The sequence below is a fragment of the Bufo gargarizans genome, chromosome 1 (genome assembly GCF_014858855.1).
Source record: "Bufo gargarizans isolate SCDJY-AF-19 chromosome 1, ASM1485885v1, whole genome shotgun sequence".
Taxonomy (NCBI): Eukaryota; Metazoa; Chordata; class Amphibia; order Anura; family Bufonidae; genus Bufo; species Bufo gargarizans.
The window spans coordinates 135,404,567-135,426,823 of NC_058080.1; the positions used below are offsets into that span (position 1 = coordinate 135,404,567).

Here is a 22,257-nt window from a genome sequence, read left to right on the forward strand (position 1 = left end):
GCATGTTTATAAACATTTATATACTATCAATAAGTCAGCCTCTTTATACACTATTAATGTGGTGGGAAAAATTATTAGACATGCACTTGAATTAACACCAAACACAGATTAAGGGTTTATGCACATAACTGTATTTTGTAGATTTTTCTCACTCCCATTGCTTGAGATTACTAATGCAGACAATATGCACACGAATAGGACATGTTTCTATAATTTGCAGTATGGATATGCACAAAAAGACAGCACACAGATGACATCTGTGCTCTGTCCATTTATTTATTTTTTATTTTTTTGTGAGCCCATCATCTAAATGACCATGGGACCCAATCATTTTGACAATGAGTCCACAAAAAATAAATAAACTGACGGCACATGGATGTCATCTGTGTGCTGTCTGTTTGTGCATATCCATACTGCAAATTATAGAAACATGTCCTATTCGTGTCTATATTGTCAACAAGATTAGTCATTTCTATTGACAGGAGTGAGAAAAATGTTGATTGCACATGGAAGGTATCCATATTTTATGGATCTATGGTTGGCTGACCGTAAAACAGACATGGTTGTGTGCTTAAGGCCTTGTGGAAAGAGTTGGGCTGTTTCTCTTAAAAAAAAAAAAAGGACCCTTAGGCCCCTTGCACACGACCGTATTCCCTCCGAGACATACGGTCCGTGAGCGGGCCATATGTCCCAGAGCGTCATACATCGTGCGCACGGGAGCGCACAGCATCTTAAGTTACTATGATACTGTACACATTGGGCCGCCCACGGGACTATTGTCCCACACTCATATGATCTTGGAGGGCATACGGTCATGTGCAAAGGGCCTTACGCTTATTCTCTTGAAAACATATGTATCTAATATATGATTGAAACACATTTGTACATGTCTCACTGCTTGAGAAAGACCTCATTGTGCTGGGCTGAAACATTGCATTTGGGGTGAATAAAGCAGGTCCACCAGGCTTTCACCTACTTTGAATTGCTGCCTCATTCTTCTACTGTATTCTATATTTTTGTTTGCCAAACCACGGCCTGGAGGGATTGCACCAGAATTTTTAAACATTTGAGTTCTGCTGCTGTGTGTTAGTGTTACAATTAGTGTTGAGCGAAGCAAAGCATCCGAAGTACAATTTGATCCGAAATGTAGAAAAAAAATTGATTCGCAACAAATCCAAATTTCCTCGCGCTTGGTGGTAACAAATCATTTTTTCCCCCAAAAATGGTGGCTACAGGTGTTGTAAAGTGAATTTAAAAAGTCGGGAACATGATATGACCCATAATGCTATGCAGCCAACCAATCAGCAGATGGCCATCCCCTGTGATGTCACAGACCTGTAAAAGGCATAATCCTGTCCAATCTCCGCTCAGCTATCTAATTAAACAGTGACCACCTTGCTTAATAGATAAGCAATCCATTAGGCCTTGGTTGTCAAATTCTGGTGAATAATCTCTGTAATTTAACTGTTATTGGGGTGTCCACCTTGTTTCATAGATAAGCAATTCTATTACTCTTTGAGTCTCACGTTGGGGTGAATAAGCTGTCTATTTTTACTGTTATCCACCTGCCTGTTACTGTTTGAGCTCCTATGTACAACCCTATACATTTATTTCATCCTTATACAGTTTGAGAGTTTTTAATTTTGACACCTAAAATTTAACATATATTGATGGAGTGTAGATTGTAAAATTCCCGTTGAACGATTTCAAGATCTCCAAGCATACGTCAAGTTTAATTAATCTTTCAAATCTTTCAAGTTACATACCAACTAACCTTTTTGTTTGGTTTTTAATGTTTGACCTGGTTTCTAAAGATCAGAAATCTAATCTCTCCTGTAACAAATTTCAATCACCTGCCAATATAAGATTAGATCCTGGAAACCTGCCAGCATTTGGAGCCCATAATTTGAGAAGTGGAATTATGATAGAACATACAACATAATCTGCAGCGACAGCATAAAGAACACCTCCTCATGTAAAAAAATATTTTCTAGCTCATCACTATTCTTGTCATGAGCAGAAGCTCTGGTTGTTTATCGAGGCTTTTACATTAAGACTAGATGAAGCACACAACAGTCTCGGCACATTATTCAATCCACACTGTGCGGTGACCGATACAACTGGACAGACATCGTTCCTAATGGACTACGAGAAACTTGCGATAACAGGTGGATGGGTGGATCAGAGGTGCCAAGTACTGAGAATGATAATGACGATGATGATAATAGATTTAGTCCTTACAGATAATAGCATCATACATCGGCCGTCACCATGTAGCGTTATAAAGTAAAGCTAAATTCATCTGGACATACAGTAGTGTGCAAACGTTTTAGGCAGGAAAAATAGGGGTAAGAAAACTAAATGCTGCAAAACTAAATACATACAGTATGTATCTGCACATAACATTTTAGAGGGAGTCTATGAGCAGTTTTGTCCCCTCAAAACTGCTGACTGCACTATATAAATGATGGGGAGAACATTCTAAAGAGATGGGCATGCAGACTACATGGCTAAGAAATTTATATTTTTATCCCACTGGCACTGCTACAGTAAGTGCCAGGCAGACCCTTCATGTGCAGTGCTCTGAGCTTTCTGTACTGAGCCCCTCTACTCTTCTCTGAGTGACAGCTTAAGTGTTCTCTTGATTACACTTTAGAATTGTCACTCGTATCTGAGGGCAGGAGCTGTTCATGAAAGGACCACCTACTGGGAATTGGCAGTTGCAAAGTACAAAAACATTTCCTCTAGATACATGTGAATCACTCTTACCTATACCCTTTAATATACAGCGAGTTAAGATTTATTTATATAAAAATGGAAAACTCAAGGTAGCCGGTGGCCAGTGGAATAGGAGGCACACTAAGTGACTTCTATGGGGCCTGGGGGAAGGTAGGGCCCAGCAATGAACTCCTTATCTGGATAACATTTTCCATCAGCTGCCACTAGGAGGTGCTCAGTGCAAAAGAGATTTACAGCTGGCATTGCATTCAATAATAGCTTTCTAAATTCCTATGCAATTAGCTCCCTCTAGTGGTGGCTACAGGCAGACAGTTTTATAGCACGTGTGGAGAAGCAGAGGATTTAGTGCTCTACGAGAGAAATTTGTCAATGGTTGTGGGCTGTTTCTGGTGCAGATTGCAGCGCAAAGGTCCTTTTTGCTGCAAATTGCGACTTCTCCCCACTCACACCAGGTCTAAAAAAGTGGGTGCGGGTGGGGAAGGGGAAAGGCGAGCAGGCCCATCTCATTTACTAATCTCATTTACTATTTTTTATGCCTGTTTTAGTCGTAGTAAATGGCCTAAATGTAAGACAGCTAGGAAGCTGTCTTACATTTAGAAGCAGCGGTAGATGTGCCGAAGTTATGAAGAGGCCTGCACCTTTTCATAACTTCGATGGAACCACTGCTAGGTATAGGACTTATTAAGACTACAATACAGTATGTACTGTAATATTATCTTAAATTCTAAGGATCAGAGATCTCATGAATCAGTTTGCTATACTGTAGACAGGTATTAATGACTTACTGTTTGGTTTGCCATACACGGTCAATCTTGGTGGTCCTATTGTTCAATCTATTGTTCAAGCAGAGGAGCGGCCAATCATATACAGTCACTATGAATGTCTATGGAAAATCCATAACTAGCCTACAGACTGTCAAGCAGAGATGTGATGTATGACCATAAGCATGCAATCTGTACAATGCTGGCCCTCATGATAAAATATTACTGTAGTTTCAGCAATTCACAAATTGAACACTAGTTGTTTAGAACCATTTTACGTTTCACTTTCTCTTTGCCTGACAATTGAATTAGTTTTATAAATTTCAAATTTTTTATAACTTATCACTTTTTATGTTATTATCATATAAGCACGTTAAATGGTTTATTTTCATACATTTAAATAGTTGACCAGCCAGATAAAATGTTGGTCAATGTGTTTATAATGAAAATTGCTTAAACTTACTAATGAAGTAGCAACAAAGAAAGGAAGCTTCTATCCTTCTTGTGACTAGTGATGTGCCTGAACGGGGATGTCTTTCTGGCTCAGATCAATTGTTTGCCAGACCCCTTCTCTGTCCCTGCATTGGCTATATCCTACTCTTCATCATTGTCCCAAAATAAGAACTATTCCAATTTACTGCAGATTTCGATTTAAAGTATAACTGTCATATTCTTTTTTTTTTTTTTTTTGAGTATTGGATTGTGGTGATTAATATCTCCTTGGTGGCCCTATTTCAACTTTTCACTGTGTATTCAATTACCCCTTAATTCCACAGTTTTGTTCCCTGTACTGCCTACTTTTACCTGTGCTTAAAATAAGGTTGCTAGGCAGGTCCGTCTATGTGTTGAAGGACGGAGGACACAGAAGCACGCAGCATGCAAGGTCAGATTACAGACAGCCAGGGACTGTAAGTAAATGATTAAAGCCAGGTCCTCCCCAGCAGCTGATAACAGTGCCTGGGCTGTGTGCACTTCTCCCTGTCCCTGCGCTTGGCAGACGCTCCCTCACTTGGCAGACTTGGACAAGGCAGAGTTGAAGCTGTGCAGACCAGGGAAGGGAGATCTGCTGTCTACTCAGTGTATAAATGACAGCAACATGTGGTAAGAGGACCCCTTTGTGCTGCAGGAGATTAACCCTTTAGGGGGGGAGGGCTTTGGTTACTGACACTTTTGGGGGGCTATTGTTACTGGCTAGTGAGGGCAGGCGGGATTAGCCTCAGGGTGAGGGCAGTGGTGGCCCTCTGAACTGAATAGTGAAATTGCAGTTTTATGCAGACTGGTTGCTAAGGGCTGAATCTTATTAAATATGGGGTTAGTCAGTCTAATAGTAACGGATTCTGGAATATCATGTTATTAGTAACTACATATATGAAAATTTAAATTAGTATCTAAGTATGACAGTTATCCTTTAAGCTCTATAAATGGGCAAATCGGAAAATCAGTAAAATTACAAATAATTCCCATCTGCTGCAAATGTTAAGGCGGTTGTCTAACTTCAGCAAATGGCATTTATCATGTAGACAAAGTTAAAGGGGTTGTGCAGGGCATATATATTGATGACCAATCATCAGGATAGATGGTCAATATCTGATCAGAGGGGTCCGACACGATGCGAGCGTTGCTTCCTCTTCATTACACTGTGCACTAGGCCTGCACAATATATCACCAAAGCAATCGCAATCGCAATTAATCGCCATACCGCAATCGCCAATTGGCCGACCCAAAAATGCTGCAATTATATTGCCATATTTTTCGCTTTATAACACAAACTCCCCCCCCCCAAAAAAAAGTGTGTGGGGGGGGGGGAAATGGCAGTGCGATGGTTGACTTTTTATGTGGTTGACACGGATGTATCGCCGGCCGCTATGCTGCACAGCGCGGCTGGCGATACATCAGTTACAGTATGGGGAGGGAGGAGGGGCTGGGGGCAAGTCGTTATTTTAATGAACAAATGTTCTTTTATTTATTCTATTTTATTTATCTGTTCTGTGCAGTGCTTTTAAGAAAATGGCAAGTTTTGTATTTTGTGCTTTTGCAGTAATGCAAATATGTTATTTAATTTAGTAAAAGATGTTTTATTTTGAAAAACACTGTGCATTTCAGTTCTTGAGTTAAGCATAACTACATTTCAGCATTATCAGTAATTTGTATGTGCTTTTGCCTTGAAAATCCAAGCAAATAGACCTGTAGCACAATTCCCTTAAAATATCGCATCGCATACCGTTATCGCAATTTTTAGGGCCCTAATCGCACAATCGCACAAAATTCCCATATCGTGCAGCCCTACTGTGCACCGTCCTGGAAGTGCGATGTGATGACAAGTACTTGCTCCATTAATTTGAATGGGGTGAGTACTTGACATTACACAACACCACCACTCCAGTGTAAAAAAGAGAAAGCAGCGCTTGCATGGAGCGCCGCTTTCTTTAAACAGCTGATCGGCGGGGATACCGGGTGTCAGACCCTGTTAATCAGATATTGATGACCTATCTTCATGATAAACATTGATAAACATTAGACTTTCATATATTTTAGATTCATTACACACCAACTGAAGTAGTTCAAGCCTTTTAATGTTTTAATATTGATGATTTTGGCATACAGCTCATGAAAACCCCAAATTCCTATCTAAAAAAATTAGCATATCATGAAAAGGTTCTCTAAACTAGCTATTAACCTAATCATCTGAATCAACTAATTAACTCTAAACACCTGCAAAAGATTCCTGAGGCTTTTAAAAACTCCCAGCCTGGTTCATTACTCAAAACCGCAATCATGGGTAAGACTGCCGACCTGACTGCTGTCCAGAAGGCCATCATTGACACCTTCAAGCAAGAGGCTAAGACACAGAAAGAAATTTCTGAACGAATAGGCTGTTCCCAGAGTGCTGTATCAAGGCACCTCAGTGGGAAGTCTGTGGGAAGGAAAAAGTGTGGCAGAAAACGCTGCACAACGAGAAGAGGTGACCGGGCCCTGAGGAAGATTGTGGAGAAGGACCGATTCCAGACCTTGGGGGACCTGCGGAAGCAGTGGACTGAGTCTGGAGTAGAAACATCCAGTGCCACCGTGTACAGGCGTGTGCAGGAAATGGGCTACAGGTGCTGCATTCCCCAGGTCAAGCCACTTTTGAACCAGAAACGGTGGCAGAAGCGCCTGACCTGGGCTACAGAGAAGCAGCACTGGACTGTTGCTCAGTGGTCCAAAGTACTTTTTTCGGATGAAAGCAAATTTTGCATGTCATTCGGAAATCAAGGTGCCAGAGTCTGGAGGAACACTGGGGAGAGGGAAATGCCAAAATGCCTGAAGTCCAGTTTCAAGTACCCACAGTCAGTGATGGTCTGGGGTGCCATGTCAGCTGCTGGTGTTGGTCCACTGTGTTTTATCAAGGGCAGGGTCAATGCAGCTAGCTATCAGGAGATTTTGGAGCACTTCATGCTTCATCTGCTGAAAAGCTTTATAGAGATGAAGATTTCATTTTTCAGCACGACCTGGCACCTGCTCACAGTGCCAACACCACTGGTAAATGGTTTACTGACCATGGTATTACTGTGCTCAATTGGCCTGCCAACTCTCCTGACCTGAACCCCATAGAGAATCTGTGGGATATTGGGAAGAGAAAGTTGAGAGACGCAAGACCCAACACTCTGGATGAGCTTAAGGCCGCTATGGAAGCATCCTGGGCCTCCATAACACCTCAGCAGTGCCACAGGCTGATTGCCTCCATGCCACGCCGCATTGAAGCAGTCATTTCTGCAAAAGTATTCCCGACCAAGTATTGAGTGCATAACTGAACATAATTATTTGAAGGTTGACTTTTTTTGTATTAAAAACACTTTTCTTTTATTGGTCGGATGAAATATGCTAATTTTTTTAGATAGGAAATTTGGGTTTTCATGAGCTGTATGCCAAAATCATCAATATTAAAACAATAAAAGGCTTGAACTACTTCAGTTGGTGTGTAATGAATCTAAAATATATGAAAATCTAATGTTTATCAGTACATTACAGAAAATAATGAACTTTATAACAATATGCTAATTTTTTTAGAAGGACCTGTATATGGCCTACAAAATTCCTAATGTTTGCTCTCGAATTTGCAGGATTAATTCTGATCTAGAGATAATAGAACTGATGTCTCTGTTCTCAGGCTTAAAAGGGGTTTTCTCCTTCAGCAAGTGGCATTCATCATGTAGAGAAAGTTAATACAAGGCATTTACTAATGTATTATGATTATCCATATTGTCTCCTTTGCTGGCTGGATTATTTTTCCCATTGCATTATACAATGCTCGATTACAGCCACCACTGCAACGCAGATACAAGGTGTCTGGGATGGGAGCTGCTCCACTTGTGTGCCTATGCATGCTTCCACAGTCCCTGCCACTATAGTGTGCAAGAATGGCCACTGCTGCTGGATTACAGGGTGGTTGTAACCCCCGGATATAAGCAGTGTATGATGTGATGGAAAAATGAATCCAGCCAGCAAAGGAAGCAATATGGACAATCACAATATATTAGTAAGGGCCTTGTATTAACTTTCTCTACATGATAAATGCCACTTGCTGAAGTGAGACAACCCCTTTTAGCCTGAGAGAAGAGAGAAATCGGTTCTATTATCTCTAGATCAGATTTAATTCTGCAAATTCCAGAGCAAACATTAGAAATAAAACTGTGGAAAATAAAAATGTAAAATGTTTTATTTCCTTTTGAAAAAAGTCTTTACTGGCCCCTACGGATGACAGGAGGCTTATATATATATATTAGTGGCATTTTCAAAAAGTGTACTGTATATGTGGGGCAAAAAAAAACCCCCATCTAAAACAATAATTTAAAAGAATGGCTCCAAAGGGTTCCATAGCCTTTAAAACAATTGCCATACAATAAAATAAAGGATCTGCTTTTTAATCAGAAACCGTTTCGTCTGGCGGACAGCAAAACGCAGCATTTTGGTGTCCGCCTCCAGAGCCGGAGGCAAACTGATGCATCCTGATCGGATCCTTTTCCAGTCAGAATGCATTAGGGCAAAACTGATCTGACAGCTTGTGAGATCCCTGAACGGATCTCACAAACGAAAAGCTAAAACGCCAGTGTGAAAGTCGCCTTACAGCAGCCACACAGACAAAGAAAACAAGTTTCTCAAGATGATTTGTTGACATCTATTGCAGAGTGCTGTGGGAATGCTCTGAAAATTGTGCATAAGTCCCTGTGCAGGGATGGGGGGGGTGATCTGTGACAATCACCCACTGGCAATACTGTGATGCCTTTCATTGTAATCCTACCTGGGATGATAATAAGATGACTCTTATAAAAAGAACCGTACAGAATAGCCAAATGTCAGTCTATTATGACTCTCAGTGGTTACGGCGAAAGCTACAAGATTTTATTATTATATATTTTTTTTTAAATACAGATAACAAGAAATAGCAAAAAAAAAGTTGAAAAAATATAAATATATCTAACATAAAAAAACTAGTTATAACCAAAAATCACTTTCTGATTGTGTATTATTGTCATATTCACATGTGGCAGGTATGTTCCAGAAGTTTCTGCAATTGAAAATGAATTCCATCTGAATGCAGTTGTTTTGATGTCAACCACATGAATGTATGCAATAAAGGTACAGTGCGACACATCATGAAATCCCTATGGAAGTGTGTGGGACATGAACAGTAATATATTTCTCTGATATTTTCTTGAAAGACACAGAAGTATAATAAAGGTAGAAAATATGAAACATGAATGCATCATTTGTATGAATTCTGGCTGGAGACAGCAGTCACTAAGGAGGAGCTTTCTGAAGAAGGATTTATTTACTGGGGTACTCATTGAACTCTAGTGGTTCTATACTGTGTGAATGGAAGCGGGGTATTTGAAGTATTACAACAAAAAGTTGATGACTCTTACACACTATTATATATGAATATGGTATTTACATTAAAGAGAATTGCTAAATGACACTTAAAGGCAATCTACCAGCTTAACATTTTTACTAAATAATGAGTAGAGGGTGAATTTATCAAAAATTCTTTTAGGTTAAAAATGTGATTCAGGTTCAAATGAATAGATTCTACCTAAATTAAAGGTGGCTCAATTGGTTGACGGTCTCCTGAGGACTCTGAGGTCTCCTGAAACTTAATAGTAAACAATTTCATGCATAGACATGAGTAAACATCACATGTGTTTCACCCAGACCGCCATGACAAATCTTTCAGCAATGTCTCATCTCTGCAGAGTTTTTTACACAAACATGTTTGATTTCACAATTTTTCCATCAAGCTTCCCACCTTTTCAACACAAACTCCCCATCCTGGTGTCCCAACATATCAATCTGCTGCCATTTCCAATACTGTGCCCACTGTGATCCCCAATGCCAATACTGTGCCTCCAGCAATTATAATGCCCCATACAGTGCCCCCTAGTAATAATAACACCCACTAAAATTCCCCAGTAATAATAATAAATCCCTACATTGTGCTTTCAGTAATAATTTCTATGTAATGTCCCCAAAAATAATGCCCTCTAATATGCCCCTGTAATAGAAATGCACCTACAGTGCCACTAGCACTCATATCCCCATCCAGCATTAATATTAATATTGGCTTAACACAACTTAACATGTCTAGTTAAGTATGGGTGTTAACTGTACTACATCTGTATTTTACCCCTAATAAAAATGCCATTATAGTGTTCCCAGTATTAATAATATACCCTATAGTGCCCCAAGTAATAATGCCCCTGTACTAAAAACTCCACTATAGTGTACTAGTATTAAAATGCCCCCAGTGCCTCCAGTAATGCCCCATATAGTGCCTTCATATTAAAAAAAATCCTCTGATAATGCCCCCTGTAGTGCCTCAGTATTAAAAGTCCCCAGTGCCACCAGTGATGCCCCTTATACTAACACAGTATTAAAAATTCCCCTAGAGTGCCCCCAATAATGCTAACAGTTATATCCCCCACAGTGCCCCTCTATTTGTAATTTACCTCTACAGTGCCCTTCAGTAGTAAAGTCCCCAACAGTGCTCCTCCAGTAGCAATTTCCCCCACAGTTCCCCTGCAGTAGTAATGTCCCCCATAGTGCCCCTCCAGTAGTAATTTCCTCCACAGTAACTGCTCAGTAGTAGTGTCCCCCAGAGTGCCTGTCCAGGCCACTGTCCATAGTGGCTGTCCAGCATTAGTGTCCCCCAAAGTGCCCCCCCCCCCCCCAGTAATGAACCTCACAGTGCTCTCCTTCTCTCTATCCAGTAATATCCCAGACATTGCCCCACAGTAATGTCCCTCATAGTGTTCTTCCCCCACTTGACTAATATCGCCCAAAGTGCCCTTCAGTATTAAGGTCCCCAGTGCCCACACAGTGCTCTCCTTCCTGCCAGTAATGCCAACCAAGTGGGAACTGAAAAAAAAAAAAAGCCAAAAACTAATACTCACCCGTGTCCCATTCTCTGGTGTTCACAATGCAGGCCGCAACCTGTTCTGGTTTAAGGGCGGGGATAGTCGGACGCAGAAGGTCAGATGCACATGCGTCACTTTGCATCCTGGCAAAGGTGGGCATGATGACGTCATCACATCCACCTGCACCAAGATTTACTACCGCATAGGTCTCAGTCATACTAGGCCTGAAACCTAAGGCCTATGAGGGTGATCAATAGGGCAGGGAACTATTGGCTCCTGTGGCACACTGCAGTATTCAACTGCATCTCTATACTGCGCGGGTGTAGTCATAAATGGCGACAATACTAAAAAAGTATTTTTGCCATTTGAAAATTCTAAGTTGCATTGGTAACCATTTTGTTTGACAGCTGGAGCACTCTAGTGTCTCTCATGTCTTGTGCAGTGCAACACATGTCATTATGTACAGCTCCAGGCTCGGCTACAGACACACAGTACACTAACTGCTCCTATGCTGTATCTAATGATAAAACCAGAATTTGTACCTAGTAATTCAATCTACACTGTCCCTGCATGACCCTATAATGGCTGTCTTGTATGTATAATTGGTGTCTGTCAGAGACATGACAGATACATCAATAGCTGAGCTCTCAATGGCATCTGTGCTATAGAGCTAACACACAGCCTGATAAAGCAGTGAATATCCTCCCTCCTGGTTGGTTGTCAGGCTGACTGCAAGGTATTGTGGGCAAGTCCGCTGGCCAGAGCCCCACCCAGGGTCATGTGATTCTCCATCTTCATCCCATATATTAAAATGTGTATTCCAAGCACTGAAAGTAATATATTCTTAATAGATCTATTATTCATCTGTAAAAGCCAATACATTATATTTCATATAGAAAAGTAAAAACCTAATTCTATTTCAATCTGTCAGTCCATTTCCTATCCATTCTGACGCATCCATGTGCGTTCTAATCCATTTTCACCCTCTCGGCATCCTATTGAGTACCATTCACAAGCACAGAAGCAACAACTGAGTGCAACATACTGCTCCTGCGCTTGTGAATTGTGCTTAACAGGACACTGAGGGAGTGCAATTTTGATGCATTCCATCTTTAGCTATACTTTTGCATCCTTTTCCAACATGAGCATAACACTACCTCTATGGTCTTCTGAATGTTGTTTGCATTGAGGCCTGTTTCACACTAAACTTTCCTGAGAAAAACAGATTTGCCAGTAACCAGTAGTGTTGAGCGAGCATGCTCGGCCAAACGTCTGTTCGGCTCGAGCATCGCTATGCTTGGCACATCGGAGTGGTCGGCTGAATAATGCGGGTGCTCGAGTACAATTTAATACAATAAAAGTCAATAGGAGACCCGAGCATCAAACCAGGCACCCCCTGCTCTGAAGAAAAGAGGGTGTCTGGTTCACAAAAAAAGGTAGAAATTAATGGAAACCCCATAAAAATGTTTTAGAACCAGCATTAAGAGGATGGCTGGATGCGTCTTGGACTCCTATTATCTACAACATACAATAGACAACCACACAAAGGCTATTTGCCAAAAGCCAGGTATATGCAAGCCATCAATCTATCCATGAGACAGATGACAGGTTGAATCAGCATACCTTACAATGGCAGCCTTGAGCACTATGAGATATTCAAAACCAGCTCTCATCTGACTGAGAACCAGTAAGCCTCAAAGTTACTTTAGATCTGTTGGATGGCTTGGGTGGACCTGCGCACTTAGATCATAGGGTGACAAAAAGTTTTCTGATTGTCCTAACATAATATTAAATAACCTTTCTATACAGTTTTGTCATGTAAAAACTAATTTGCATAAATATGGGTACATGGGAAATACATGCAAATTAGCAGAATCTGCCTTGCTTTTCAGTTGAAAAACCATTTGCATGTAAAATTTGCAATCTACACTACTCATGAACAGCACCATCTATTGGTTTCATAGTCTTATCAGAAAACTTTTTGTCACCCTAATGATATTGATCTAGGTGCGCAGGTCCACCCACGCCATCCAGCAGATCTGAAGTATCTTTGAGGCTTACTGGCTCTCAGTCAGATGAGAGCTGGTTTGGAATGTCTCATAGTGCACAAGGCTGCCATGGGAAGGTATGCTGACTTAGCCTGTTATCTGTCTCATGGATAGATTGAGGACTTGCACATACCTGGCTTTTGGCATATACCCTATGTGTGGTGGTATATTGTATGTAGTAGATAATAGGAGTCCAAGACACATCCAGCTATCCTCTTAATGCTGTTTCCAAACCATTTTGATGGGGTTTCCATCCATTTCTAACCTTTTTTTATGAACCAGACAACCCCTTCTCTTCTGAGCAGGGGGTGCCTGGGGTTCTCCCATTGACTTCCATTGTGCTCGGGTGCTCGGTAGCACCCGAGCACACGAGCACTTTGGTGCTTGATCAACACTAGTAACCAGGCTTTGTGTAACTCTTCTTAAAGGACAAAACAACTGTGAAAGCAAAACTTCCAATCTCATCTCATTCACTGAAACACCTTTTGGCAATCAGCTCTTGGAGAAGTGATTGACGATTGACACATAGGTTTGCTTACTTTTTCTCCCTGCCCTCCCTAGATGTTTACTCAATATTCTCAATAAAAGACATGAGCTGTTGGTGTGGCATTGGTTTGTCAAGAATTGTGACTTAGATAACAATTAGACCATGGGCTCAGTTATGTTTAACTTGCTGTATAAGTGGATGGCAGAATCATCAGGGAAGGCAGGCAGAGAACTGTGACGGAGTCTGGCTGCTGTTCATGTCTTCACTGTCTGGAGAGAGAGGAACCAGGGCAGGGAAAGCAGGTGCAATATTTTCTTTTCCGTTTCTCTTTTTTTGTTTATCTTTGCATACTTGCAAAACACCAAATAAGCCAAATTGCACTTAAAAAGGCATAACATGCTTTTTGATGCTCTGAGTCACCACATATTATGCTTTTATAACTTTCATTATGGGACTTTAACACAAGCCACTCCTGAATAGCAACTTCATGGAGAATCGTGCTGCCACAAGGTCTCTGGATGAGACATCAAGATACCGAAAGACAAGACAGTAAGCGGTCTATAAAATAGAGGGAGCAGCAGTGCCCAGAGTCCAAGTGATTGTTATCAGCCCTGACTGACAACTCTCACATTATCTGTGTTGTGTTCTCTGTAACTTTGATTTGCATGGGGCAAGGGAAATATGTAGCAAAAAAAGGTAAAAAAAAGTATTGCATCTGTTAATACCAAATTACAAGCCAACATATGAAGCAACAGTCTTGTATTACTGGGCAATAAATGATCTTAGAAACCCTGAAGGGCGAGCTGGCAGCGGTTACTTATCAGTTACTATTACTCCAATCATAGCAATAACTACAAATAAATGCAAATATCTGCCTACAATATCTAAATACATGCATGCTATACCACAAGTCTGATGTTGACCACCTGCAATAATATCCAGTGTATCCTCTGCTGTTAGATAAATGCATCTGTGTACACATAAGCAGAAACTCTGTCGATGTTGCAATCTACATTTATCTCAGAAAACATGATGATACTACAATTTTTCTGTACTATGATGTGACTGTAACACCTTCCAGTTTCCATGCCAGCACCAGATAACTGAGTTGCATGATTTTTTTTAGCAAAAAACATTTTGAATACTACAGAGGTAGCAGAGTTAAGTTGGTCATTGCAGCAAAGACTTGTGCTATGATGTGCTTTGTGCAGCATGAGGCTTTTTCTGTAGCTCTGCTACATCAGTATGGAACAGACAGCAGAAGGCAGTAGAAGTATTTTTAGTCAAGGGAAATATATGTATTCAGAATAAGGCAAGTAATCTAAAGCGTGAGTTAGCAGGGTTGTCTTACCGTGACAGCTCCTTCTGAAAATAAAACCGTCTTCTGAAACACCCAGTGCATATACACAAGGGTCCCTTCCGAACATTAAATACTGTGGATTTTAATTTTGACAAAATTATTCAATACCAATATTTCTTGTGAATTTTCTTAAAATCAAGAATACTTACTTCTAATTCTGATTAGCTAAAATAATGTATGTGTTAAAATAGATAGAAAAATAAAATACCTCATAGTATAAAGCAGGGTTCCGTCGTCCTGAATTCGCAGCAGCTTGTTAGGCATTGTCATGTTATGAGCTATAGACTTCTTCCCATTATGAAAGAAAGTGTCTGGAGTCCAAATTTTATTAGCCATCAGATTGTTTAATCGAAGAATGCGCATCGGTCCAGTGAATCTCAGTCTTTCATCTTCCCACTTTTGACGAAAAAATACGTCTATAGTGTACTCCTATAGTAAAATAAAAAAGCATAGTAACTAAGCATTCGTGGTACTCCATTTAGCACTTTCATTGTGTTTTGATATAATATATTACAAAATAGTCGTAAACGTATATAATAGTAGTAAACGTATATATATATGGGGTTCAGCTCTACACTGATTATACGGTAGGATACTTTAGCTACTCAGTTGGCTGACTACCCAGTATCAGTGTATAATAACTAGAAAAATGATATATAGTCCTGGCACACCAAAAATCCTAAAGGCGCTTTCATAAAAAATCACACTTTGATAAAAAAAAAAAAAAATACATGAAAACATACATTCATCGGTCATATTGCCCATACATGTAGACAAAAATATATCACTAAATCACTAATGATATAAAAACATATTGTAAACATACAGTCCTGGTATTTTTGTAAATCGTGTGGTCTTTTTGTAAATCGTGGGGCCCTGATGGTTAAACAATTCAAAAAATACTCAGAGTGTTGTGCGTCCTTTTATTCCTTATAATGGATGGTAGTGGTTTTGAATCTATAACAATCTATAACATCTGTATAGTACTATGGTACAAAAGTTGGATATTAGATGTTCCAATCCACAGGTATAAAAATATACTCAGCACTATGTATTATGATTAGATATTGCAGTTATGTGCTGGCTGATTGGCTGTCATATGTAATTAAAGATACTAGATTGACATTAGGGTAGAGCGAATCGAATTATCCGAAGTGTACTTCGATATGAATTTAAGGGAAATAGCTTATCTCTTCCTCAGTGGGGAAGAGATAAGCTATCTCGAAACGCATCTGAGCGGAGTACCTGTGTGTAAACTCGACTGCTATTTTACATGGCCATGTATTGAAATCAACCACGTAAGGAAAATCTTCTATCTGACTCACGAAAACCTACAGATGGAGCAAGTCCTGTGATATCCTAGGACGAAATCCTGAGAATTGCTGCAGAGGGAAACCCGTACTACTGGACTTGGATGTGAATGGTGGGACGCCACCTGAAACAATACCCATACAAAGAACCTCTTGATCAGCACCGAAGGTTGTGAGTAACAAAAATTCTATACGTTGAACTGTAAAAGCTGGTTGCATTTATCATCTATGCTAGCCTGAATAGGCAAAACCCTGTTCTCTATATAGAGCTTTGAGGATACAATTCTGATTGCTCCTACTGGAACACAGCTTTTACCATCTCCACTGGGACTCACCCATATGATATGGGCTTGTTACACTGGGACTTTAATTGTGAGAAACATCTAGGTCTCCAGAAAAATTGAGTAGTTATCGATTAAGGATATTGTTTTTTAGTTGCTTTTTAATTTTATGCATGTATTTTACCTTCTCGATTTTATTAGATCTATCCATTGTAGTCGATTTTTTTATAATCAATATCCATCGATAATATTGCATTTCGATTTATTTTATTTGATTGTATCTGAATAAACTAGTTTGGATCCACATTCCTCTGGGTGTTTTGAGTGCCGGTCCAAATCACTTATCAATTTACCCAACCAGAGCAAGGGGTGGCTCTTTTCGTCCAGAGCACCTAGCGTGATCACTCACAGTGAGCCATCTGTTTACTCTTTCTAATAACTGGTAGAGCTCTTAAAAACTAAAACCTACAGAAAATATGAGCCACAAAATACCAAAAATGAAAAAAATAAATAAAATGAAAATCTTAATAAACACTACATAAAAATTATAAGGATGAGAAGCAGAAAAAGTTTCATCCTTGGTAGCCCACACCTCACGGAAATAGATAAATAATAGTTTTGAGTATTAATATATAGAAAGGTGGCTGGAAATATACAGGGTGTGAACAAAACAAGTGGAACATCAACCACTAGACACAAGTCTATGTTCGGCAATGTGTGAAAACGGCTCAAAAAGACCAAACATACAATGAACCCTGTAGACCAACACACTAAGCCACATTCAATGTAGTAATAGAGTAACTTTACCCATGGTGTATGCAGCAAGGATGAAACCAACCCCAACGTGCATTTTGGCGTGCCTTCGTCTGGCTGCTAAGTTGTATAATCAAAAACCGCTCCAGTGTAAATGTTGCATATGGCCAGACTTGTTTCGGAGCTGCACTTAACTCTCTCCTCCCTGGCAATATTCTAAATGAAATATTCTTCATGAAACCAGTTGGTACCCAATGTCTTATATGATAAACTATTGTTGTTATCAAGAAGGACGTGGAACTAACTGTTATGTGCTTGTCAAGAAGACTGATCTGCTGTCTAAAGAGACATTAGAGACATTAGCTCCGCTCGCTATGGCAGAAGGTTCTAAGGATTTCCTATGGTCCTAAAAAAAATAACAAATAAATCATTTTTCATTTGTGATGGGAAAGAGTAATGTGTGAATTGCATTTGGGAACTACTGAATGGAGATCCAACAGCACAATCTACGCTAGAACTGAAAAAAAATTATGCAGCTCAGACTATATTTGCATTGATTATATTATATTTGTATTGTTTAGATGCCTACAGTTAATTTTTTTTATGGTACTTCCTAGTAATTGTATTGCCTGTTATATTCATTTTTTAAAATTGTATATCAGAGTAAAATCTGTTGGATGACTGTTAAAGTATTTAAAGGGAATGTGTCACCTATAACTACTGCATGGAGATCCAACAACACAACCTACTCTAGAACTGATAGAACAAATGTTAGGTTCTAGGTGGCCAGCTGATATATGCATTTTCAAAAATTAAAACATGCAGCCCAGATTTAAAAAAAGTAAACATTATCTATATATGTATTGTTTAGACACCAAATATTGCCACTGAGAAAGGAGATACGTACAGCCAGGGTGAATTTAAATCAAACTGATTCAAATCACTAGTCAGTAAGGCTTGATTTAAATCATAGTTTTCTACATAAAGACTAATTCTTGCTGGTATAACTTATAATATGTAAGTAGATGAAGATTTTTAGAATAACAACTTTTCATATCAGTTTGATTAGGTTGATTCTGTATTTATAGGTTTGTAGAAGTTAGGATTAAGGTCTTTTTCTCAACTCTATTCATTCTTAAATTCAAAAATTAAACATATACAGCCTTATTCTACATAATTAAAAAACTAATCTTTATTTAATGATGGAATAACCTTTGGATGGTAATATATTTTCCTCAAAAAGCATTTTATATATAAAAAATCTGATTTAAATTTAAAAAAAATCTTTATTTTTTATTTTTTATTATCTTATTGATTTTTATCCACCCTGCGTACAGCTCTAAAACACTTCTGGCTGTATGCAACATTTACACTAGAGCAGTTTTTTATTATACAACTTACTGCTTTTTATGCAACTTTCTGAGATGTAATATTTGACTGTAACTGTATAGCAATACCAGGGCTAAACCTGAGACAAGGGATAAGTCCATCAGGGAATCTAAACATACACCACAGACTGAAAATAACTGTAACAAAGTGTCCAATGTATTAGAAAAATTTCCATTAAAGTGCTAGCCTAAATAGTAGATATAGTAGACATCATTCAAGAACAGAATCATGAATAGTTTTAATATGCCTAATCTTATAAGAAAAAAGAGAGGTCCTCAATCTATTCAAGATAAGAAGACCTGACACTACCTGAGACCACCCACTGGTGGCGCCTTGCTAAAATCATAATTTACAAACTACGTATCTTCCATGCTTTACAAAACAAAACTAAAAAAACGAAAAACTATGAGGTGCATTAGGGATAATTTAAAAGGGTTTTCTGGGAGCCAAATATTGAAGACCTATCCTCAGGATAGGTCATCAGTATCAGACTGGTTGGGGTCCAACTCCCAGCATTCCCACCTTTGGAAGGGTTCACTGTGGCATCTTCCTTGACCTGTGGCGTCATGTCCATCTTTCACATGGCCTTTCTGCCACTTAGTACCATTCAAGTAAATGGGAGTGAGCTGCAATATAAAGCGCAGACACTATATAATGTATCACACTGTGCTTGGCATACAATGTAGAGGTCAGAGCACTCATCCAAGAGCTGCAGCCCCAAGAAAAAACTTTGGATAGCCTCTTTAGCCCTTCCCAACCGCTGCCATACATGTATGGTGGAAGTCGGACTTTAAAGATGGTGCCCAGGAGTGGACTAGGCATAATACCCACCCAGTTTGTGCTTACACAGCAGAAAACCCGGAGGCAATGTTTGTGACCGGCCATAATGCTTATCACAGACATTTAACCCCTCAGATGCTGTGGTCAATTGCCATGGAGCTATCCAGGTCCTCTAAAGAATCTGAGGCCTACCACAGCAATGTTCCTATGGAGCCATATCTGCTGGAAATATCCCTTAGACAGCAATAGTAATTCACTGCAGTCTTTGGGAGAAGTGATCAGAATTTTGAATGCTAAAGTCCCCTAGCGGTTTTGTGTTTTTTTAAATAAAAAAATGAAAAAAATATAAACATGCAAATCACACCATTTCCCCAAATATGGCAATAACAAATATGGCAATAACAAATAACAATAAATATGAAAAAACAAAGATCATAGGCATTACTGCATCTCAAAATGCTCAAACGATTAAAATACAAATATTTTTGGGGGCGGAACTAGCACCGGACTGAGATGGACGCTTAGTTCACTGCTCCATTAAGACGACCGTCCCTAGCACCAGCTATAATTAGCTCCAGCGAGTGAGGATGGTGAAAATCGGGAACCCCAAGCTTGGTGAGCATCCCGCGATCCTCAAAGGACAGATTCCAGGCGGCGATATGGATAAATTCCTTAAAAAAGCGTCCGCAATGATTGCGCCACTAGAGCCAAAGATGGCGCCGGCCCAGCAGTCTAAGGCAGTAAAGCGTGTCCCTGCACATTCCGAAGGCGACAGGGAATCTGAAGACTGCCAACGCAGCGCTGACCCACCGCTCACCAGAAAATACCTGGACCGGGCACTCAGCAGAGTCATGGAGCCCATTCTCACTGAACTTTCCGCCTTTAGACAAGAGGTGAGACACATTGGGGATCGGGTGGAAACACTTGAAACCCACCAGGCCGCATCCCTGAACCACCAGTCAGCGGTCTCTGCCTCACTCCGTCCCAGGAACCTTAAAAGGACTTAAGCCCCAGTTCTTCAGTTCCGCTCACCATCTCCTGGAAGTGCCACACCACAGCTTTCCGCTGTCACTACCGGTTTTGGAATACTATGAGTATTAATCTGTTTCCATCTCCCCAATTTATAGAACGTGGATTGCTAGACCCATCCTTACCCACTACCTATGGCCCCCATTCGGGTGCTATACGGTCTAATATCTGGTCATCTGACCTACTACCCCCCACTTGCCCAAAGTGTACTCCTGTATGCACGCTTCATACTGTTATAATGTTTTGACCTGTTTTGTTTTGGTTACCCTTTTTTTCTTACCCCCAAGGTACTTGTCAACCCCACCAGCACATCGTGAGACCCCCATCTCTCCAAATTGCACCCTGAATCAGATGACGACACCCCTTTACATCGCCGTACTCTCCTGGAGGACACACCATTGGCTACAAGGTACCCTATCATAGCTCGCAAGGGCTGACCTCCATATAGCCTCTTACAATGTAAAAGGCTTCCAGTCCCCCTCAAAGCGAAGTCAAATTTTCACTATTCTTAGGAAAGCCGGAGCTGATGTTGTGTTCCTACAGGAGACGCACTTTCGTTTTAACCATTATCCTAACATGCAATTTTCCCACTACTCCCAATGGTATCACTGTGGGGGAGGTACTTCAGCCTCAAGTGGAGTTAGCATAGGATTCCAGAGGAAAATCCCCTTTACATATATTAGTCACACACAAGACCCTGATGGGAGATATATACTGGTAAAGGGCACCATAGGCTCACAAACCTACACCTTCATAAACCTTTATGCTCCCAACTCTAACCAATCTCGATGGTTCTCAAACATTTGCCCACTCATCGATTCTCTCAAAGAAGGGATAGTGGTCTTGGGAGGAGATTTAAATATGGCTTTACACCCACAAATAGATACATCCTCCAAAAGTCACATCACTCCTTTAAATCCCTTAAAAGCTTCCGAGATAATCGCTGGAATCTTCATTTGATAGATGTGTGGCGATCCCACCACCCCAACACATCAGATTATACATTCTTCTCCCAAATGCATGGCACCTATCATCGCCTAGACTACCTATTGATTTCTAAAGAACATCTACACCTTTGTAAGGAGGCCTCAATAGGTTCCATGCCTCTCTCTGACCACTCCCCAATATTCCTCTCTGTAATGGCCCCAAATAGCATCCCCACGTGTTTTAACTGGAGACTAAATGAATCCCTACTGGGACACCAGTCCATGGTTGATCTGATCTCCAAACACATCAAAGAATACTTCTCTTTAAATGAGTGTCCCGACCTCTCTGCCAACACCTTATGGGACGCACACAAACCCTTCATCAGGGGCCAATTCATCAACATCGGTTCCTATCAGAAAAAATTGAGGGAAAAAACAATAGATGAAACCCTCAAGAACATTCAAAGGCTTGAATCCCACCATAAAAAAAGACCCACAGATCTCCACCTACAGGAACTATCAAATCTCAGGGCAGAACTTAAAGTCCTCCTCCAAGCTAAAGCGGCCAAATACTATATGAACTCCCAGCATAAATACTTCGCCCATGGCGACAAGGCCACCAAATTTCTAATGAGTAGGATAAAGGGTAGGAGAGCCGCAAACTATATCCATCAACTTACTTCACCCGTGGGCAAACCGGTCTTTTCTACCCCCCAGATTTCTGCCCAGTTCCGTTCCTTCTATGAAAATCTCTACAACCTCCCCTCCAACACAACCCCAGAAAGTCGGACATTCACTATATCAACTTTCCTAGACTCATCAAATATCCCTCCCATATCCCCAGATCAAAAGCTACAATTAGAAACTCCCTTCACGTTATCTGAACTCAATAAAGCTTTGAGTCAAATGCCGAAAGGAAAGAGCCCAGGCCCAGATGGCCTTCCGGTCTCATACTACAGAAACTTCCACGGAATCCTCCTCCCCCGCCTTCTTGAGGTCTGCA

At 40.3% G+C, this 22,257-nt stretch overlaps 1 protein-coding gene across 1 annotated transcript in view; it reads right to left on the reverse strand.

Moving 5' to 3' along the window:
* The window catches only part of GABRA2 (gamma-aminobutyric acid type A receptor subunit alpha2), a 228,773-nt gene that overhangs the window by 99,664 nt on the left and 106,852 nt on the right, over positions 1-22,257 (reverse strand). The window contains exon 5 of the mRNA XM_044292642.1: positions 14,995-15,215. Within this exon, the coding sequence (XP_044148577.1) occupies positions 14,995-15,215 (221 nt within the window). The remainder of the gene's footprint in view (positions 1-14,994; positions 15,216-22,257) is intronic.